The following is a 20,484-nucleotide window of genomic DNA, read 5'->3' on the forward strand; positions in this document are numbered from 1 at the left end:
ACAGCTTGGAAGGCAGAAATGGAAGGAGGATCCTTTGGAGCAGAGCAGTCAGGTGCAGGCTTCAGGGCTGTCCTGGAGCACAGGGTGCAACCAGAAGTGCGGGAAGAAGTAATGTGCTGGAGATAAATGGTGTACAGAGTTCTTTCACCTGCCTGAGCCCAAGTTCACCTAGCCTGAGGAGAAACCAGCCACTAGCAGGCTACAGCCCCCCTGTGCTTCTTGCTGTAGGGATTAGCAGATCACAAACTCAGTAATGCCAGGCTGTACCTGTTCAAGCTCATTTTTGCTAAACAGGGGCTGTGGCAGTGTGTCTGTCTAGTGACCTCTATCACGGTCTGCGCCTTCCCCCAGAGGATTAATTCAGGGCTTGAGTTGCACGGAGTGTCTAGTACAAATCCTTTGCGCTGGGAGGACATGTAAGCAGGTGTGTAAGCACAAAGGGAGGTGTCTTCCCTCTGAAGGCTGGGCCCATGGAAGTGGCTTCTGGCAGGCACTGCTGTAGAGTGAGATTTGCCAGAGCAATGCCTGACATCAGGGAAGCTACCCCTGGGCCCAGAGCTTGAGCAGGAGAGCTGTGACTTTTGCTACTTTATCTGCAAACCACGTGTCTGGGAATGCTGGCACCACCTTTTCTGAGGAACAAGAAAACCTCCTTCCCACCCACGCTGCTGCCTCAGAGCCACGTGTGATGCATGTGTTGCACATGTGTGCAGTACAAATAACAACATCTGTGGGTGGTGCAGTAAGGGCTGTGCCTCCGTCTCCCACAGCGCTTGGGCCTCCTTTTGTGCTTCTAAGCTGTTGCTTCAGGAGTTTGGGAACTCCTAGGCCTGGAGTTCTGGCAGAGGCCCAGACAGAGCTTGGAGAGCTGGCACTTGATGCCAGCAGGGAGTCTGAGATTTACTTGTTTTTTTGGCTTTGTGATGGGTCATGCTGTGTCTGCCTGCTCAATCCCTCCAGTGCCTGTCTGGGATATAGGCTCCCTCTAGGAGGGCATTTCCAAGCTGGCATCCTCCTTGGGGCTGGGACCTATTCAGAGCTCAGCTTTGGACTTGTGCCAGTCCATGGCATCCTCTGTCCTGTGCATTACTGCCTGTTCCTCCCTGGTGGTAACCTCGGAATAGCCAATCCCCCTGCCCCTGTGTCTATAGTATACGCTGTCTATAGTATGTGTGTATTAGAGCTGTTTAGTGGCAGAGCTAACCTTTTTTTCAGATCAACCACCTTGTGAGCTAGTATTTGAGCTTCCTGAATGACGGTGGAACTAAATATGCCCCAGGAATCCCCTGCAGTGACCCTTTTATCCAGGCGTGGCATTTTTTGTTCATGTAGCCCTTCCTGTGTCTGGTCAGTATGGACTGTGTGAGCATGAAGGGCACTGTGGGCATCAGGTTCACAGGGATGGTGGCTGTCAGAGTATACTGTATGGCCAGTGGCACTAGCTTTTGCCTTACTGCCGGCTTTTTTGCCCCTTTTGCTGTCTCCTGCCTGTGCCACCATGGTCTCGGGAATGCTCCTTTGTGCCTGGATTATGGTTTCTACGTGGCACTGTGGTTCCCAGGGGAAGCTGGGTGCATATTCTAATAGACCTTCCCTTGGCTTTGTACTGGAAACTGCAGTTTCTGCTCTTGGCTGAAGTGGAGGGGCATATTCCTTTCCAGCTGTTAAGCTGGACCCCTCTGGAATAGACCTGTCTTCTGCTGTGAGACCTCCTTGGTTTTGTTCTCATTGCTCTTCAGTGCAGCATGGGCCTGCTATTGCCTCGCTACCTCTTTGTCCCCATTTACATGTATGATGAAGTGGGATCTGGTCTGCTGGGAAGAGCCACCTATCTGAGCACATATAAAAGCTCCACCTCACCCCCTGTGGGGAGTGAGGCATGGGGGAGTCCTATTTTGCATTAATGAGTGATTAGGTGGGGATGACTACCAGGCCAGGGGATGCCCCGTGACAGTTGTCTCAGCTGTCCATTGTGTAATCCAGCAAGCATTATCAGTATAAATGGAATTGAATTGAAAGTGGGGGCAGGGATATAAGTCTCCTTGGGCAAGTTCCTCCTTTTCTGCTGTAGTTCCCACCTCCATGTGCTGGGGTAGTGGAAGTCCCTTCAGCAAGTAGGAGAGCAGCAGTGAAGTGGGATCTGACTGAAGCTCATTCACCTGCTATTTGCCTGCTACTCTCGAATCAAGCATCTGGAGACGGTATGAGGCTGCTAGCTCAGCTCTTGGCTGTGGGGCAGTAGCAGTAGCAGCTGTGTCTTGTTCTGTTCTGGGGCTGCTGGGATCTCTACAGACTGTGAGCATGACACGCCAATGGCTGCCCAGGTAGGAAGCCAACATCTGCCGTCCTCCTTATCTGGGTGACCTTGGCCTCCTAAGGCAGAGCGTAAAGCTTCATCCTCCTGTCCTCTCTGGTGTTATCTAAATATATCGCGCTTGGTTTAGATGGGATTTGTGGGCTGATGGGATCAGCTGCTGCTGAGCTTAATATTCTGGGTATAAGAGCCTTCCTGTGTATGGAGAACCTACCCATCAAGTGGCCCCCTGCTTGACTCAGGTGGTTTAAGCTGTAACTAGCTTCATGCGCTCGGTTCAGAAGACGCTGCTTCCTCACTCCAGGTAAAGTCTGAGGGATGGGGAAAGGGCACATCAAAACCTGCCTGGGACCAGGCAGCCAACATACGGCAACATCCCTGACCTGTACTGCTCATGGGAGTGGAGAAGCATCTCCAATCCTGGCGACACAACCCCCACCCCTTAGGGAGTAGGGACAGACCTCTCCTCCGCATGTGACTCTTAGTGCTCCACTTCAGTTCCTGCACGAAAGCTGAGAGGTAGCTTCTGTGGCAGGCTTTTTTGTATGGGGCTGCAGTCCTCCTGCCTGGGCTGCCTGCTCTCTGTGTGTGAGCTGCTTGAAGGAGATGGTCAGGGGTGTTTGAGGCTCCTCTGTGGACACAGCTGTAGTTGGGTTGGACCCCAGTGAAGGGTTTGGGGCCAGGGAGGTGGCTTGTGGTTTCCCAGGAATTAGCATCAGAGTGAAAAACCCTCTGTGTACTTCCTTAACCCTACTTTGCTGGAACCTGCGATGGCTGTGCGTCACCCAGAAGAAGGAATGCTTTCTGGTTGAATAGACTGAGCCAGTTGAATTGCTGGTGTCATGCCAGGGGAGCCAGAGAGGTTTTGCACCAGGGGTGAGTGCAGCTCAAAGTGTTTCAGGATTAAACAAATCCCTGCAACTACAGCAAAATCCCTGTTGGCTGCAGTCAGTTGTCCTGACGGAGCAGAGAGCTGGGGCAGTGGGGACAGTCAAGGGCTGCCTGAGCCCTGTCCTGTACCGAAGGGCATGCTGGGGCTGGAGGCCATGGAGCAGCCCACTGCCGGGCCATGCAGTGACAGTCATGGAAGCTGAGCGCCCTCATTCCACCCAATGCCTAGCTCCGGAGGGTAAATATTGTCCCAGACACCTAAGAGCACACCAGTAAGAGCATGAAACCCAACAAGCTTTTGCACTTGATTGACTTTTCCCCTTCAGAGCAAAGGACCACTGGGCTGCTGGCATTTGGGTATTGCTAAAGGCCTCCCAGAGTGTTTCATCACCATCAAGGGATGCTAGTGCTGCATATTCCCTCTGTTCCCAGCCCCCTTGACACTTTATTGCCTTGACAAAGCTAGACGGAGTGCAGGCAAAAGGACAACGGCGCCTCGGGTATTCCTAGCAAAGCAGCCTCCTTGCTCCCAGGCACTGTGTTACTACCCCCGGCAGGACGGATAACCAAGAGATCATTTGTAAATGGCAGTTCCTTACTAAGGTTACCTGAGGCCCCTGAGGACGCTGCTCCCTGCAGAAGTGCTGAAATCTGAGATCTTTGTAAAAATGCAGCCCTGAAGGCAAAGCAAGTGGCTTGGCAGTTGCTCAGGGTCTGGGCCTCACCTGGCTGGGAAGTTCACTCCTCTGGGCACTGCAGCCCTTCATCTTATGGCTCTTTCAGGCCTGAGTTTGTTCCCACAGGGGCAGAGTCATTTAAAGCTTGATGTTACCCTGGTTGCTGAAGCATTTTCCTGTCTCAACCCACAGCTGCCCTGGGCCACCTCAGCCAGTCTTCTCTTGGCTGCTTTTTCTTGACTGGCTTCCAAATGTGATGCCTTCAGCCCCTGCAGCATTTCCTGTTGCTACAAATGAATAGGTGATGCCACCTGACATCTTCTGTGGGAGTGGGGTTGCAGAAAGCTGGAGGAGAGATCCCAGCATGCCCAGGCTGGCTTCTGCGGCAGCCAGGAAGGGAAATCCTTCCTGGATGATCCCTACTTGTTGCCATCTGGCAGGGCCTTGTTATGCTTCTGACTACGTTAACTCCCTCAGCTCCGTTCTTGAGGACTTTTATAGAGTCATTTTGGGCAATGGCAGGACAAAGGGGTGTGAACTCCTTAGTGACAGACTCCTTCAGTCTTTGGCAAATCTTTCTCTCACATTCATGGTCAAATTGCTAGATCTGGGGTCAGGGATGGAGTTCCCCCCACGTCGCAGTAGCAAGGAACTTTTGGGCATTTTTTGCCTTTCTCCATAACATGAGGTCTGCTCATCTTAGCAGCAGATGAACAACTTTTTCCTAAAAAAAAGCCCTGCCACTGTAAGAGCCATTGCATTGACCAAGGCACTGGTGGTGTCTTGGGTCTCTTCTGCTTTCTTCCTGTGGCACATAGAAGGATTTTGTTGTTTTATAGTTTGTGGTGTGTAGAGGGGTTGGAGCAAATGTTCCTTTGGACCCTTTTGGTTTCCTGCAAATGCAAGGGACTGGACCCTCTACAGCTGCAGTGGCCCCTTCCAAGGCCTAAGTTATCAGCTGCCCTAACATCTGGCCCTCAGTGGTCTTGCATGCCAAGTGGTCAGGTGTGGGCCACCTTTTTCCCTCTTGCACTTGGCCAGTAGATCGACATTCCTGGCTCCTTTTGTGAACAAGATTCTTCTTTAAAAGAGCAAAGCAAATGCAGGGTGCCAGCTTCTGGGTGTGATTCCCGGTGTTGGCTCTGAGCCTTAGGTGCCGTGCATGTTGGCAACTGCCTCATATCGCCTCTTCTTGCCAGCTGGTATCACCTGTGAGGTAGAAGTGACTGCGGTATGAGGCTCTTACAATGGTAGGTCTTTTGTAGGAGCTGGCTGTTGAGTGAGGTGTGGAACAAGGGCTTGTTAGCCCATGGTGATGGCACATTACCCTAAAAGGAGGATGTTCGTAATAAAATCAAACCATTACTTGTGAAAGAGAAACCACTCTTGCATGTTTGTGAGCCACTGAGTGAGATCCTGTTAAGGTTCTTTGTCAGTTAACGGCCTACAAGGAACACTCTGTGTTAAGTCCCCAGCTTCCTGATTCCAAGGAGGGTTCTTGTGTAACCGACTTCTTTGTCTCCGCAACTTCTGCACAAGGAAGAAAACAGTGCATTTGTACGTGGCAGGGACAGGTTGTGTGCCTTCAGACAGGCTTTGCTGCTTCCACAGCATGGGACCCCTAGAGAGGCACTTCAGTCTCAGAGGCCTGTAGGCCAATCCATGCACCCCTGTCTGGGATGCATGTTAAGCTGGTGTCTCAGTAATTAGAGTGGTTGCTTTAGAGTATCTGGGGAGGGACATGATGACTGAAGAAATGCAGGGGTTGGTAGATGCAAATGCTCCCCTGATGATGCTTTTCTTGGAATTGGAGGAAAATGGGACCAAGGTTCTGCAGGTTTATATGTAGGGAGCACCTCGGGGAGCTCCCGTTGTCACGTCCTCTCTTGAGAGCTCTGCGCCCAGGCATGTGTGTGCCTGCATGTGCGTGTATGAGAGAAGCGTCTCATCTGTTGGTGCAGATGTGGAACAGCTGTTATGCTAGTGTAAGCTGCACACCTTGAGCGAGGGGAGGGTTGAGTGCTCACTGGGTATAAATGCACCTCAGATTTGATATGCCAGCTGCCTGTTCTTCACAGGTGTTCTGTAAATTTCTGCTGTGAAATCCAGTGTCTGGCTTGGCAAGACACATCTTTCTTTCTTTATCCCCTTTGAGAAATCCCAGCTTAAAATGTGCAAAAGCAAATTGCTGCCTTGTCTGACTCAGGGAGAAAAATCCACATACCAGCAGACTGAGCTGCAAGCTTTTAACAGGGGCTGGGAAGAGACTGAGATGGGGGGAGTTACCAAAAGTAGGATCCAGACAGTGCTAGCAGTTAGTTCATGGACCAAGGGTATGATTATTTTCCACAGGTGCTGAGCAAACCCAGCTCCTGCTGGCTTCAGTGGCAGGTGTAAGGTTGTGCAGACCTGTGAAAAGCAGGCTCCGTGCACCTGTGTCTCCAGAATCATGGCTGTGTTCTGTTAAAGTGCCTGGCAGGAGACCTACCCTGTTTCATGGTGTCAGGCCTTGCAAAGTAGATGCCGTGCAGTTCTTCTCTGCCAGATGCTCTGTGGGCTTGTGCTGGCTTCAAGGGAGTTAGGAACTGGGTCAGGATGACTGGAGGAATGAGTGTAGGAAATATAAGGAACAGAATACATCCAGCTGATGAAGAGGTGAGGCTGAGATTTGACTTGGTGGACCTTATTACAGCAAAAGCTGTGTTAACCAGCACTTTATTAGCCAGAAAACTCTATTAACCGGCATCCGAGGGACACGGCAAAAGCAAAACCGGAAGTACCGCTTCCGGGGGACTTCCCGTTTTGCCACTGTGAGCTGAGTTTTTTCTTTGCCACTTTTTCGGCCCAGGGTAAAGCAGCCTGCATAGGGAATCCCTCCCTGTCCCCTGGCATGACATCCGGGGGACGCTGGATAACAGAGCTTTTACTGTAGTATGCTTAAGCATCTGGAATGAAAGGCAGCTACACTGGGTTTATGGTCTTGGCTGTCTGTAGGCCAGCATCTGTCTGGTAAGCTTATCGTGATCCTGTGTTCAGTCTGGGATTAAGATGGTGGTTAGGTGGGGAGGGCCATAAAGGCTGCTTGACCATGCCAACTCAGTATCTTTAAGGTGCCTCATACGCAGTCCTTGTAATAGCTACTCGCTAAAAGAAAGGATCGTCTCTGGCCTAGAACAGGCATGAGATTCCTCCTAAGCCAGTGCTTGGCAGCTAGATCCTAGGTTTCATCCTCCTCCCCAGTGTTCACAACTACCTGGTACAGAGGGCATGTTGCTGCTGCTGACTGGCTTTCCCAGCCCTATGTTTCCCCACCATTCTCTGGTAGGAGAGCAGATACGGTCTATCAGGGCCGCTTGGCAGTGCTGCTGCATGAAGATTTTGCAAGCAGCATCTGGGGCCTTGTGCCCCGTCATGGAGGCCACGAGTGATGCATCCTTTCTGGTTGTCCTTGACTTCTCTTTAGAGGAAGAGATTCTCTAGGGCTTAACCTAGATCTATTATAAGAAGGACCTGTGGATTCTCCCAAGGACAAGAGGATTGAGAGCTGGAGACATTGCTTTGTCCTTATTGCCCTAAGTGGGTATGTGTATGTGAGTGTGTGCATGTGAGAGAGAGAGAGAGAGAGAGAGAGAGAGACTGACTTGTGCCTGTTCTTTTTCCAGTGATGAAGCTTAGAGTGTGGATGTTTTGTAAAGGGTCCTTGCCTGTTACTCAGCCCTAAAAGTCCCCATAGCTGTTAAGGTCATTGTTTTAGTTGGAAGTAAGGATTCAAGGACTACACGACTGGAGTTCTGTACAAGTTCAGCCTCTGAGTCCCTGTCAGGCGAAGAAAAATATTCACTCTGCCTTACCAGATGCGGTAACGGGGGCAGAGAAAGGTGAAGAAACTTGGCTTGGTCACAGAGGAGTTAGGAGTCCTGACTTAACATCAGCTCCACAATCTACTACCTTTAGTAGTAATGTTTGACAGTTCTCCCAAGCACCGCACACTGACTCTCCCACTCCTTTGTCCTTGAGTTCCTTCTGTTGCAGTTGCGCGCGCGTGTGTGTGTGTGTGTGTGTGTGTGTGTGTGTGTGATCGAGAAGGGTTAGTAAGCAACTAGGAGGGGGAAAGGATCTTGCTGAAAGAAACCATCTTTCTACTTAAAGGTAAAACTGCTGCAACAGTACAAGGGATGTGGTTGTAGCAGTAGCTTCTGGGCCTTGCCCTATAGGATCCTGCATGTGATTATCTCTTGGGAAGACAGTTTCAGAGGAATGGATAGACGGTGGCTGTGTACACGCATTGAGAGAACCTAGGAGAATTCTCACAGGTTTGTTCTCATCATAGACAAGCTTACCAGAGAGGCACATACACATTCAAATACTGAGGCCCTGAAGCATGGAGCGCTTGCACTGTGCAGCTGGGGGTGGCCCTCTGCACACATTTCAGAATGCTCCTTTAGTCTGCCTGGCAACAGGTGGCAGCAATGCATAGGACAGCTCTGATCGGCTGACCCAGACTACCCATGGTCAGCCTGTTTTTCCCTGTAGGAAATTTGTAGAGATTGCTAAGGGGGAGTGTTCTGGAGCAGCAGAGTCCAGCAAGTGACACCCCCCCACCCCCCCCGGAGGGAGGGGGAGAAGCTGGAGGGCTATGAGAGAAGCCAGTTGCATGTACAGACCTTCGCTTCCCCAGGAGAAACTCTGGGAGCAATTTAACCCTGGCTGTTCCCCAGTTATCTTTCTCTTGGAGCAGCCATTTTTACCCTGGGAGAAAAGGCCCAACATTTGTCAGGCCTTGGTTTCCTCTGGGACAGCAGCACCTCTTCCAGAAGAAACTGAAAAGGGCTCTCCTCCACAGGGCCATGCAGACATTCGAAGCTGGGCAGTAGCTAAGCAGCTGTTTGTGGCGGGTGGTTTGGGATGTTTCTGTTTATGCTTGGGGGATGCAGGAAATGCTTTCCCTTCTTTCTGAATAGGTGGCAGCTGTGTTTACTGCCACTTCCCCTGAACTCGACCACTTCCTCCTAACCCTTTGTCCTGTTTGCTGGTAGCATACAAATGGAGCGGAGCACTGGCCATAGCACTTCCAGTAACCCCCAAGGAACAAAGACTTGCTGTGCTGGTTCAGACCAAGACATGGTCATCCACAGCGGCTTATACCAGAAACTTTGGAAGAAGATACAAATAACTGTGCAGGAGGAAGCTCTGGGGCAGTCTGTTGTAGGGGGAGTTTTATTCTGACTTCCTTAGGTTAAACCCTGAAGCTGGATAAATGGCTTTGAAAACAGGCTCTGATAACTCTCTAGATGGTCTTGTCTAACCTGTAAATTCTAATCCTCTTCTGAATCCTGGCACCTGGCTTCAGGATCATCTTGTGGCAATGAGTCCCACAGGCTTATTATATGTTATGTGAGACAGGAGTCTGCTGACAAGGAATGGCTTTCACTGATGCTCCTGCTCCCACTCCCACCTCTTGTGCTACCAAAGAGGATGAGTTGAGGAGCCTGATGTACTGTCTTTGTACAGGTTTTATCTAGTCTTGAGGACAGCCTGCATGGGCTTGTCTGCACTGCAACTGATGGCAGGTCCTGGCACTGAAAGGCCAGGCCTGGCTGTGCCTGCTGGCCCACTCCAGACCTGGAAGTACAATAGTAAGGCTGCTCTTGGCTCATACCCTATGGCCTCTCAAGTTCACAGGCATCTGAGGGCTTGAGAGTGCACGTGGAAGGATGAGCCCTGAGTAGCCACATGGACATATTTGCAGGTTTGGAATGGTCCTGTGGGTGCCCATGGGTAGGGTGAGCTCAGGCCCATCCCTGCTGGGAGCTGCCATGGTGTAGACAGTGCTTACACGGCTCATAATGATCTTGTCTGAGTTGTGCCTAAACCCTTTTTAAACAAGCTGTGTGTGCTCTAGATTTGGGCCAGTGCAAGAAGATGATGGATCTTAGAAATTAATTATTTCCTTAGGGCAGGGGTGCTGAATCCCCAGCCCATGGGTCAGATCTGGCACCTGGTGCTGGGTCATATGGCCTGCAGGACTCCTTACATGTCTGAAAATTTGGCAGCAGGGCTCCCCTGCTGCCCTATTTCCAGGCCTGTGGGGAGCCTCAGGGGTGGGAGAGTGTAGCTGAAGAATGGTGTGCAGATCCTGATCCCAACATGCAGGGTTAGATGGGAGCAGTGTGGGGCCCTGGGGCCCGATTCCAGTGCATGGGGCTTGATCCTGGCACATGAGGGGTGATGTGGGGCCTTGGGGCCTGACCCCAGAGTGTGAGAGTAGTGCAGGCCCATTCCAGGAGTGTGGGGCTGGATGGAGGCAGCACAGGGCCTAATCAAGCCCACAGACTGGCCCCATGACACATTTGGCCTTTAGAGCCAGAAGATTGAGCATCTCTGCCTTAGTGGGAAAGAAAGTTGTGGACCCATTCATGGTATCCTTTCCTAGGGCATGTTTGCTTGGCATAGGTGCCTCACTTCTGCTGCTGCCTTGAAGCAGGAAGATAAAGGCAACAGCAAGACTATTGTGGAGGTGGCTGCACATCCCTCAGGCTGGAAGCTTGCACATAGCCTTTGCACAGACCTGGAAGTTCCTGGCATGCTTCTCCCCACTTCCCATCCTTCTGCAGGCAGACATGCCTCAGCTGCCAGCCAGCATCCATACAGACCATCTGTCACTCCACTTTGGGGTCCTGATGGGTTCACAGGTGTGAACCACTAGGCAATGTGGAGTGGCACAGATACTTGTCCCATGTGTCATCTGGTTGTGGGCTGGGTGGGTTGCCAACCTCTTTTCAGCTGCTGAATTCAGCTGACCCCCATCTTAGACACACAGGCTGAATTGTCATCCAACAGCTGTGGTCAGCTGTTCTTCCTTAAACACTGAAGCACTGAACTTGTTAACCATTCCTGTGGGATCCCTTTTTGCTGTTCGTGTGTGTGACAGATTTCATATCTGTGCTGTTCTTGCCAGATTAGGGACTAACATGTTTTAAAAGAGTTTTTTATATGTTTGATGCAAAGAAAAGCCATTTTAATGAGGGCTCCTGGGTGAGACTCTAGCCTGCTTGATTTATTGAGCTAGTAAAATTATTTTTGGTCTCAGCATGAAGCTGTGTCCTGTCCCTCATGCCTGCCTCCTCCCGACTCAGAGAAGTATCTTGCAAGGGAGGGATTTTTCTCAGTGAGCTGCACTGATGAGATGTGTAATGGAAATGATCTGTTTGTAAGCAACCTGGTGGTAGCGTCCAGAGAGCTGAGAGTATGACGTTGGTGAGCCACCTGCTTCTTGGGGTTGTAAGCCAATTTCTGTTCTGTTGCCGAACTGGCTTCATGATCTTTGGGAAGAACCAGAGCAATTCATTATTTAAACACTAAAGCAGGTTCTTTCTCCCATCCATCATTCATCTGGTTGTTAACCCAGAGCTATAGATGAACAGGAGCAGTCTTCATATTACCCAGCTTTAGACTGGACTATGAAATGCAGGGACAGAAGCTTTGTTACTGATGGCAGCAGGCCCAAACTTGCCTCTTAGTTGTGCTAAAAGGCACACTTCCATGACGGATGCTTTGCATGACAGAAGCCGGGGAACTAGAAATATTAGGACCGCTCAGCCCAGCTACGTCCCTGCTGCTCAGTTGTTTATGTCTTAAGTGTCAAACAAACATGCACTCAAGCTAGGATCATCTTTTTAGTGCAGCGACGTCTGTTGATGAAGAACCATCATCCGAAATTGAAGGGCCCATCTGCAGCTGTTCAAGGGAACTCTGCTACCATATGGCTGCTCAGACCTGAGGATAGCATGCTCTCACAGTGTAGACAAGACCTCAGTGATGTTTTGTGCTCCAGCCACAGCCCTGATACACAGAGGGGCAAAGCTAGAGTGTCCCGAGGGCTGGCATTGCTTGACAAATGGTGAAGTACTGCACAGAAGTAGCCACATTGTCAAAGGTCTGTGACTGCCAGAAAAACGGAGTTGCCAGGTGCATAGAGTACTGTCACTTCTGCATCTGCACAAGGCTTGTGCAGCATGGAAACCTGGTGGCCTAGCTGTCCTTTCTGCTCTTTTTGGGGATTATTTTCATGGCAGTTGAGTCTCTTTTGGAGTGCTGCTTCCCACCTGCAGCAGCTCCTCCTGTGTCCCTGAGATCTGGCCTGTGTCGGATGCATCACGTTCAGAGGTGCCTGTTTGAAAGTGCTGGATTCCCTAGGCAGCAGTCTACAAACAGTGCATCAGCTGATCCGTAACACGTGATACGAAATAACCAGGCTGCACAAAGACCTGGTTCCCCACATCCTCTGAATGGTAATGACACTGCAAACAGAGGATTATGGCTTCAGGCTGGAACAAAGAAGCAGAAGAAGCAAGAATGATCCTGTTCCTGGGGATTAAAAGGCAAGGCAAAGGTAGGTGGTGTGAAGCCTCATGTCCGAGACACTTAGTACTAGATCTGCAGGGTAGTGGTGGCAGTGCCTGGTCAGAGGCATTTCAGGCATGTGGCAATTCTGCTTGTTCTCTCGTTCTCCTCCCCCAAGCAAGGGACTTGCCAGACCCTTGTCTGCTCCTGCTATTAGAGTGGAGAGGGGCTAGAAGTGACAGTGGTGCTGAAGTGTCATGCAGTAGCAAGGCTCAAAGATGGGCCCTCCTCGCCACCATTGTGTCTCTTTTCTTAAGTAAGAGTGGGGCACTGATTCTCTTCGAGCTGATCCAGGGAGCTGTCTATTCACACGAGGTGAAATGGCAGCATCGGAAACAAGCCTGCTGTGAGCAGGGAGGGGGCTGGATTAGGGGGCTGGATTAGATGACCTCATGAGGTCCCTTCCAGATCTACTTTCCTATGAGCCTATACATCTGTGCCCCAGCAAGTAGCTCCCAGTTCCCTATAGGAAGTAACCCTTGGAAGCAACCCTGCTAAATGCACTCTCCAAGATTAACCAGCACAACTGCTGCAAGATTTAAAAGGATCAGATGAGGGAGAAGAGACAGGGCAGGGCTGGATGGGACCAGTTGTGTAGCTCTTGATTTAGCTGGATACACAGCACTGTCCCCATTCAGGAACCTCTTGTGCTTACTCGTGGTACCGCTTGTGCTTGTGCTTACTCATAGTATCTATTACACTGCCTGTGGGATGTTTCGGTAGCGCTCAGATGGCTCTTGGGATTGAAGTGCATGTGGAAGGCCTGTTCCTCTAGCTCTGCAATCTGCAGTGTTTTGAGCTCCGCTCTCATAGTGACAGCCATTCAATTAGGATCTGGGACGGTAGGTCTATGCCCACCTGTTCTAGTGCTCCAGATTCTCCATGGAGAAGTGGAGAGTCACTTGTGTGTCAGTGATGCAAATGTTTTCCCTTTTGGCCAATGAAGGGCTCCCCATCCTGGGGGAATCTCGCACGCGCTGAGAGGAGACGGCGAGCTCTTCCCACACGCTCCTGTCCCTTTTGAATCATTTTGGTTTATCTTCCTTACTCTGTACTGCATTTCAAGCCTACTGAAAGGGCTTGGATCTCAAACCATCCTTTTCTTTGGAGTCAAATTTAGCTGAGCGTGTTTTGAAATCTCAGCTCTTCTGTTGACATTGGCTGCAAGCTCAGAAATTAAATGTAACCCTGAAGCTTTAAAACTCAGCTTTGAAATCTGGGATGCCCTCCTGGTGCTGAGCTTCTGCTTCCCCACATGCCTCCTCTTGGACCATGCTGCATGCAGCTACCATGAGTTTTGTGTGCCAGCTCAGTGGGCCTGTTATGTACGGTCTCTGTCCCAACTAGCCATACTTGCTGTCTCGTGTGTTTGCAGGGCAGGATGCATTTGTTTAGCAAATGCTTGCTGCAGGAATGGTGTGCAGGAGTCAAATCCCTCATTAAAGCAGCATCAGCAGCCTCTTCTCTGAACATTTGCTTTTTTTCATGTCTGCAATTACCAAGTGGTTTATTTTACTGTTCAGATTGGCTTCCTGGAGGTCCTCATCCCCTGTCAGCTGGAGGTTCGATTCCATAGCTTTTGTGGCAGAAGACTGAGGTTTGGCAGACAGCAGGAGATCTGTAGCAGTTTTGCAGGCCATGTCAGAGATCTCCAAATGCAGCCCAGCAAGATTTTAAACCAGTTCTGTTCTTTTTGTTTCTTGTCTGCTGAGCTTGAGCCACTGTGCACTTTTTATGTCCGCTTCTCAGGGAGCAGTGGAACAGAACAAGGAGCAATGGTCTCAATTGCAGCAAGGGAAGTTTAAGTTGGATATTGGGAAAAACTTCCTTGCTAGAAGTAAAACACTGGAACAGGCTACCCAGGGAGGTTGTGGTTGCTCCATCCTTGGAGGTTTTTCAGGCTTAGCTAGACAAAGCTTTGGCTGGGATTGATATAGTTGGCACTGGTCCTGCTTTGAGCTGGGGGTTGGACTAGATGTGACCTCCTGAGGCCCCTTCCCACTCTCATTTTCGATGATTCTCTTACACCTCTTCAACTAGTTTTAAATTAGGTTACATACATAAGAGTTCATCTCCAACATTTAATTAACCTTCCAACTAACCCTTTATATTCAGGTAGTGTGTAGCTTTCTTTCCAATGGGCTGTTCACAAGTATATGCATTTGTGGAAGCAGTGGTGCTAGGGAAATTGAAGAGAGCCATAGGATCTGTTATCGTTGGAATACCTACGAAGCAAAAATGGAAAGAAACAGAGGTGTCCTGTATGTGAATGCACTTCCATGGGAAGAATATCCTACGTGCTCATTACCCAGTGCTTCATGTGGCTGATTCTGAAATAGGAGCTATCTGATTTGTGGTAGGGATGATTTTTTTAAGTATCTTTTATATATTGAATATGAGTGTGTGTGTGTATTCCAACTTGTGTCAAAGTCATCTCTGATTTTTTTTTTTTTTTTTTCCTTTTCCCGCCACCTAGTAAAGGGGAATATGCCATGCAGATGGTTAGAGTTGCTGGCAAATCCAAATGTCCTTTTCTAAGTGCATCAGTACAGTGCAGTTGGGCACACTGCAAAGCCTTCTCTGGTAGTATGTCCTCCTTCACGCTGTGCTCCTCCACATGCCTCGCTACGGCTTCTGAGCACAGGTCTCTTTGTGCAGCACTGAGCTGAGTGATGAGTCCTTTCTGCTGAGTTAGGGAAAACTTGTCTGTCTCAGACATGTGAGAGGAATGCACTGAAGGGACTCCAGCACTTTAGAGAGGACACGGGCTTAGGCACTGAAAAGTTTCTAGCCTGAATGAAAACAGAACTAAGGCCTTAGCCTCATGCCCTCAGCTGACCCAGTTTGCTTGAGTTGGAAGCACCACTTTGGATGGGAGAAGGGTTAGTAAAACACCCAAGCAAGAGCCTGGGCTAGTACTGCAGTGAAGACATGCCCCGCGTTGTTGCTAGCATCGGGCCCGGGATAGTGACAAACGGTTCTGATTGCTTTTCCTTTTGAACTTGGCCCTTGTGACGCACATGCTTGAGGGCTGGGTTCTTTCAAGCAGCTCCCTGGAAACTTCCCCCCCGCCCCTCCTGAGTTGGCAGGATGTAGTTTATTTTGAGCCTGTTAGAGCCATTGAGTCTGAACTCAGCCATTTCCCCTTGCCAGGAACTGTCTTGCACAGTTAAACTGTGTGATGTTAGTATTGAAGAAAGGGACTTCACACTCATCTCCAGGGCAGGTGGTGGCCTGTCGGAAGTGAAGCTGGACGGTAGAAGGTGTCTAGCCATTGCTGCTTTGGCTCCAATAAGAGGAGTGGGGTGGGCAAACAGTGTCCTGTTTTCTGATGGGGGTTGAATATGACTCGGTTGTCTGCAACCCCGGGGGCTGGACTTGAAGACCCAGGAGGTTCCTTCCAGTTTGGCGTTCCTAGAGCCAGTTGCCTCGTATTCCTCCAGCCATCCCCCTTTGCCCCAACTTACCAGGACCCTGTTAAGGGGCAAATGAGGTATTCAGTCTGCTGGTTTCTTTCTCTATCTCCAAGCAGCCAATTCCTGCCAGTTGTGACGTGGGCAGCTGTTGAGTAGGAAGCATCCAGAAGCACTGCTGACACTCCCTTGCTTCATTTGTGCCAAAAAGTGTTTGCATTCATTTACACATTCCTGCTGTCTGTGACTTTTTTTTCTTCCTGTCCTTGTCTCTTGAGTGAACAGTACCAAGTAATCTCAACTGGCTGCTTTTCAGAGAGCCTGCCTGCTAACTGTCCAGGATGCCTTTGTGTCACCTCCTTGCCTAGTACACAGTGGTGATTGCCAGGGCAAAAAGGCTCCCTCTCTGGGTTTCCTCGTCACACTGACTCCATGCTGTCCCCATGCTGAGTCTGGAGCAGTGACTCCTCTGTCTGCATGTGCGGAGATGCGCAGGGGCCTGGCTGTTGGTATTCTTTTGTTGCTGCCCTTTGCCATGATAGGCAGGCCTTGTGTACATACCCACAAACCACGACTATGCAGGCAGCTGCCTTTTTAAAATGCAGATTTCTGGTTTTGATAGGCTGTTTCATGGTGCTAATGAATTTAGCCTTGCATGGCTATTACACTGAGTGACAAGAAGGGCACCTGGGAGGTGAAATTGCATTGTCCTCATGTTATAGAGGGGAAACTGAGGTACCAGAATACTGTGGAACTTGCCCAAGGTTGCACAGGCGATCTGTGGCAGAGTTGAAAACCAAAACCTAGGTCCAGAATTGCAAGTCAAGCCCCACCTCCATGCCCCCTCCCCATCATGAAGATGCTTTTAAATAAAGGGGGAAAGCCCACAAGTTTGTTTATTTTTGTTTGTTTTTTTTAAATGATGCAGTTGGGGTTCTGCCCCGTTGCCTTCTGGAGGCTGAACCCAGAGGGTTGTATTGTTAAACTGTTGTCAGCTGCAGTCAGAAATGGGGTTCTCGGATAATCACAGTACTCGACTGCAGCTCTCAGCTGAATACTGAACTTGGCATAAAATCCCAAGTTAACAATGCTGCGGGTCAGGGGGCCTGCCCATCACATAACCCGCAAGACCATTCGACTTTGTCGCCACACATTTTTAGCTGTAGCGGAGACCAGCTCTGGAATTCATCTCCTGCAGCCTGTTCAAATGACAAGCAAGCTCTCTTTCAAACGGCGCGTGCAGCAATGTGAGGTCTTGTGGGAGTTTTGTGATTGTGTGCACAGTCCTGCTCACTTTGCATTTCATTAACCCCCTCGCAACCTCATTGCCAGGGCCTGAGAGTGCTGCTGTGATAATTGCATGCTAAGTGGGTACATAAACCAATGCATGTTTGTGTGTCCTTTTTGGAAATAAAATATCAGTGTTGAAAATCCCTAAGCAGGATGTGAAGCCAACTGCTATTTCCCAGTTTCTGCCTGCCCAGTTGTCCCTTCCCTTGCTCCGGTCGGTCAGGTTTGTTAATGCTGAACTCTTTTCGTTCTGTGGGAGGGTGGGCAGTGAGGAGGTTCCAGCCTGCTGAGTTTTCTGGCCAAGTGTGATGTGTGCTGAAATGCAGTCCAACCTCATTATACCAAAAACTCACTTTTAACAGGCCCATCAGCAGGAACTGATTTCTTTTCTTTTTAATTAGGATGATGCCTTAGATTGACTAACCTAATTGTAGTGAACGCTCTTCTAACAAGGTTTTTCTCCCCATCCCATAACTAGCTCAGACCCTGCTAGTAGTGCAACTGCTGCCGCCTGGTGCCCAGCACACGCAAGAAGCTGAGTAATCTCTGGGTAGTTAGCGTGCCCAGAGTCCTATGCTGGTGCAGGCCTTTGGCAAGCAGTGAGCTACCTGGTTGAAAGAGCAGTGTATGCCCTCTGACTTGCATTGGATGATGCTCCTTCTAAGCTCTTGCGTATCCACAGCCAGCTGCAATTCCTTTTCCCTGCCCCTTCCCCTGTGTCTGCTAGTGTCTGTTGGATAAAGCTTGCAAGTGCCATGTGGCACAGGCTGCTCACACATGGCAAAGTGTGGACAGAACCTTTTTCATCCACCTTCTGCCTGTGCAAATCGGACCCTTCGTTCTGCCTTGTTTGGCTGGGGAGGCTGCCAGACCCCCTTGGGGAGAAGTTTGCTGCCTCTTCCAAGGGTTCCCTCTCATCATCCCTTGGGAGCGGAGCGTGGTAGGCCAATTTTTTGGGTGGGTGACAGCACACTGTCCCTGTTACCATGGCACTGGCCTAGCACAGACCCTGGTTAGTCTCCCTGCTGTTTTTGGACTCTTGCCGGTCCTTGGAATAAGTGGGAACTTCATGGCTCTTGCAACCCCAGAGATCCACTTGCTCTCCCCAGCCCAAGGGCGAGGTGCTCCTCCACAGCTAAAGAAGCTACTGTGTGGGATCACAGGTGTGGAGACCCGAGTTACCTGGCGAGATGCTGTGACCCTGTCAGCACAAATGAGTACAAGTTGAGCCGCCTTTGTGTTGCATTGTATGTCACGTGGGTTAGTCCAGGATTAATCCTGCTCAGGCTGAATGATCACAATAGGGCTTGGCAGTAAAGGCCAGTTTGTCTTCCTGAGGGCACTTAGCAGTTGAGCCACAGTGAAGCTAAATTGCCTCCCAATTCCCAGTGAAGAACCATGCCTGGACTATTCTTTTTTCCTGCCTGCTGTTCCTAGCTGCCCTGTTCTCCATAGCTCCAATTCAACACCTCTTTCCTTATCATCACCTCTGCAGTCCCTTTTTGTCATCCCTGTTTGCCCAGATTTTTCATAATCCTCCATGGCATTGATTTTCCTCCTGCAGCTGGGGACCCAGCTCTAAGGCAGTATCTAATTGCAGGCTGTTCAAAGAGGAGTGTCACCTCTCTGGCCTCTCAGGTGATAACCTTCTGAGCATGGCAGCAGGAGCGTGTTTACTTTTGGTTTTGTAACAGCTACAGCTGCACATAGGTTTCCGATAAGCCTGTCTGATAAGCCAGGGTTAAAGCAAATAACTAGCATGATGGAGGGGCTGCTGGCTGTGGCAGGGTGGGCAGGGGAAGGAGAAAGGATCTTTGGAAATAATGTTTCCATGATCAGGAAATAGCAGCTTGCTTAGCTTTTGCATGCAGCCTAAAGCAATAGAGGGGCACTGGTATTGCTAGTAGTGAGGGTGGCTAATAGGTTGGTCAGAGCCGGGTGGCAAACTCATTTCTCCTCTATAAGCAAAGATAAGGCCATTGCTGAGAGTCACGGTTGCTTCAGCCCTAAATCAGGACAACCAGAGTGTCCCATGGTTCCCAAATGGATGTGCATGTTCAGCCTTTCACTTCAATAAAATACCAAAAATGAAACCAGATAGGCAGCGTGGAGGGCAGGGGAAGCGCAGCCTTTCCTCTGCTGTGAACAGGGAATCAGCAGCTGGAATCAGCCTTGAACAGAAACAAAGGAGCCACATGCAGCTCCCGCAGGCAAAAAAGACCCCAGCTGTCTCTGGAGCTTCAGGAGCTGCTCTCTGTTACTTCCTGTTGGATGCCACTTCCCCCTGTTTCCAGCCAGACATGCGGTCTCCACCCTGCTCCCATCCAAAGCAAGGTTCCTAATATAATCTATGTTGTCCTGAGCTCTCGGTACCTTTTGGCATCAAAAAGCCCATCCCTCAGCAAGCAGTTGTGCCCATTTGAGCAATCGCAGAGCAGCCTATGATGCAGTCCCCTGTAATGACTGCATCCCATTCCTGCTACTAGTTTTTACCACAAGACAACAAGGAGAGAGACTTTGCAGCACACCAGCTGGCTGCAAGCTTAGAACAAGTCCACGGTTTGGCTTTGGCAGAGCAAAATACAGTTGCTGCCAATGGATCTGGTTCAAAACTCTCTGAAAATCTCCCAGTGCAAATGGGATTTGAATGCAGTGGTATTTAAGGCCTCTCCTAGATGAGTCCTGCCTCCCAGCAGCTCCCTTCCTCCACCCCGACAGTCCTGACAAACTTCATTTTCGTCCTGTCTGTCTGCAGCACAAAGCCAATGCATGAAAAAGCAGCTTCCCTGAAGAGCTCCCAGCCCATGCACAATCGGGAGAAGCTGGAGGCATCTCATAAGGAGAAGAGCCTGGATTCCCTGGATGGCAGGTCAGCTCTCAGATCAGTTGGCTCAATTAGATCTGGTCACAGATGGAAATCTGGAATCATTTCAGCTGTGGTCAGCTGACTGTGCACAGGGAGTTTCACATTAAGGGCTGGTGTTGGACAGCTTCCCACCAGATGCGTGGGACCTCTTGCATACTCAGTGCAGTGTGCTTCAGCCAGTGCGGCCACTGCACTGCTGACCACATAACCTCTCTCTGGCTATGTTCTCTGTTTTCTGCTCCCACAGACCCTGGGCATGCGCTGCTCTGCGGTGTCCCTGCCACGTTAGAGCAGCATTAACAAGCTCAGAACAGCAGCCTTGTTATGAACCCTTGGGACCAGCTGGGCTGGGTGTATCAATTGCTGCAGTGACGGCTTTCTGGCAGCCTTCTGAATTTGAGCAGGGCTTTCTAATCCTGCTCTTTGCAGGAGTCTAGTGTCTGATATGCTGGAGATCAGTAAAAGGCTGAGAGACTCTGCTGATCCAGGCTGGGCCTGAGGTTCCCTGTCATGTTTGTCCTCTTTTGTGTGCCTGTTTCCAGTGAAAACCCCCTCTGCCCCTTGAGTCAGAAATGAAGCTCAGCAGGTAGGAAGTCCCTGGAGGAATTTCACGAGAGAATCCCAATCACT

General features: G+C 50.1%; 1 protein-coding gene across 5 annotated transcripts in view; it reads left to right on the top strand.

Annotated features, from left to right (window-relative positions):
* The window catches only part of GRAMD2A (GRAM domain containing 2A), a 63,084-nt gene that overhangs the window by 2,257 nt on the left and 40,343 nt on the right, over positions 1-20,484 (top strand). For 2 of the 5 annotated variants that reach the window (XM_014604486.3, XM_019499369.2), the window contains one exon: positions 19,744-19,857. In XM_014604486.3, the coding sequence (XP_014459972.1) occupies positions 19,744-19,857 (114 nt within the window). Of the gene's footprint in view, positions 1-505; positions 19,858-20,484 lie in introns of those variants that run through there. The other 3 variants (XM_059714934.1, XM_059714933.1, XM_019499366.2) reach the window with 3 other exon arrangements.

This window comes from Alligator mississippiensis, chromosome 11, assembly GCF_030867095.1.
Source record: "Alligator mississippiensis isolate rAllMis1 chromosome 11, rAllMis1, whole genome shotgun sequence".
Lineage (NCBI taxonomy): Eukaryota > Metazoa > Chordata > Crocodylia > Alligatoridae > Alligator > Alligator mississippiensis.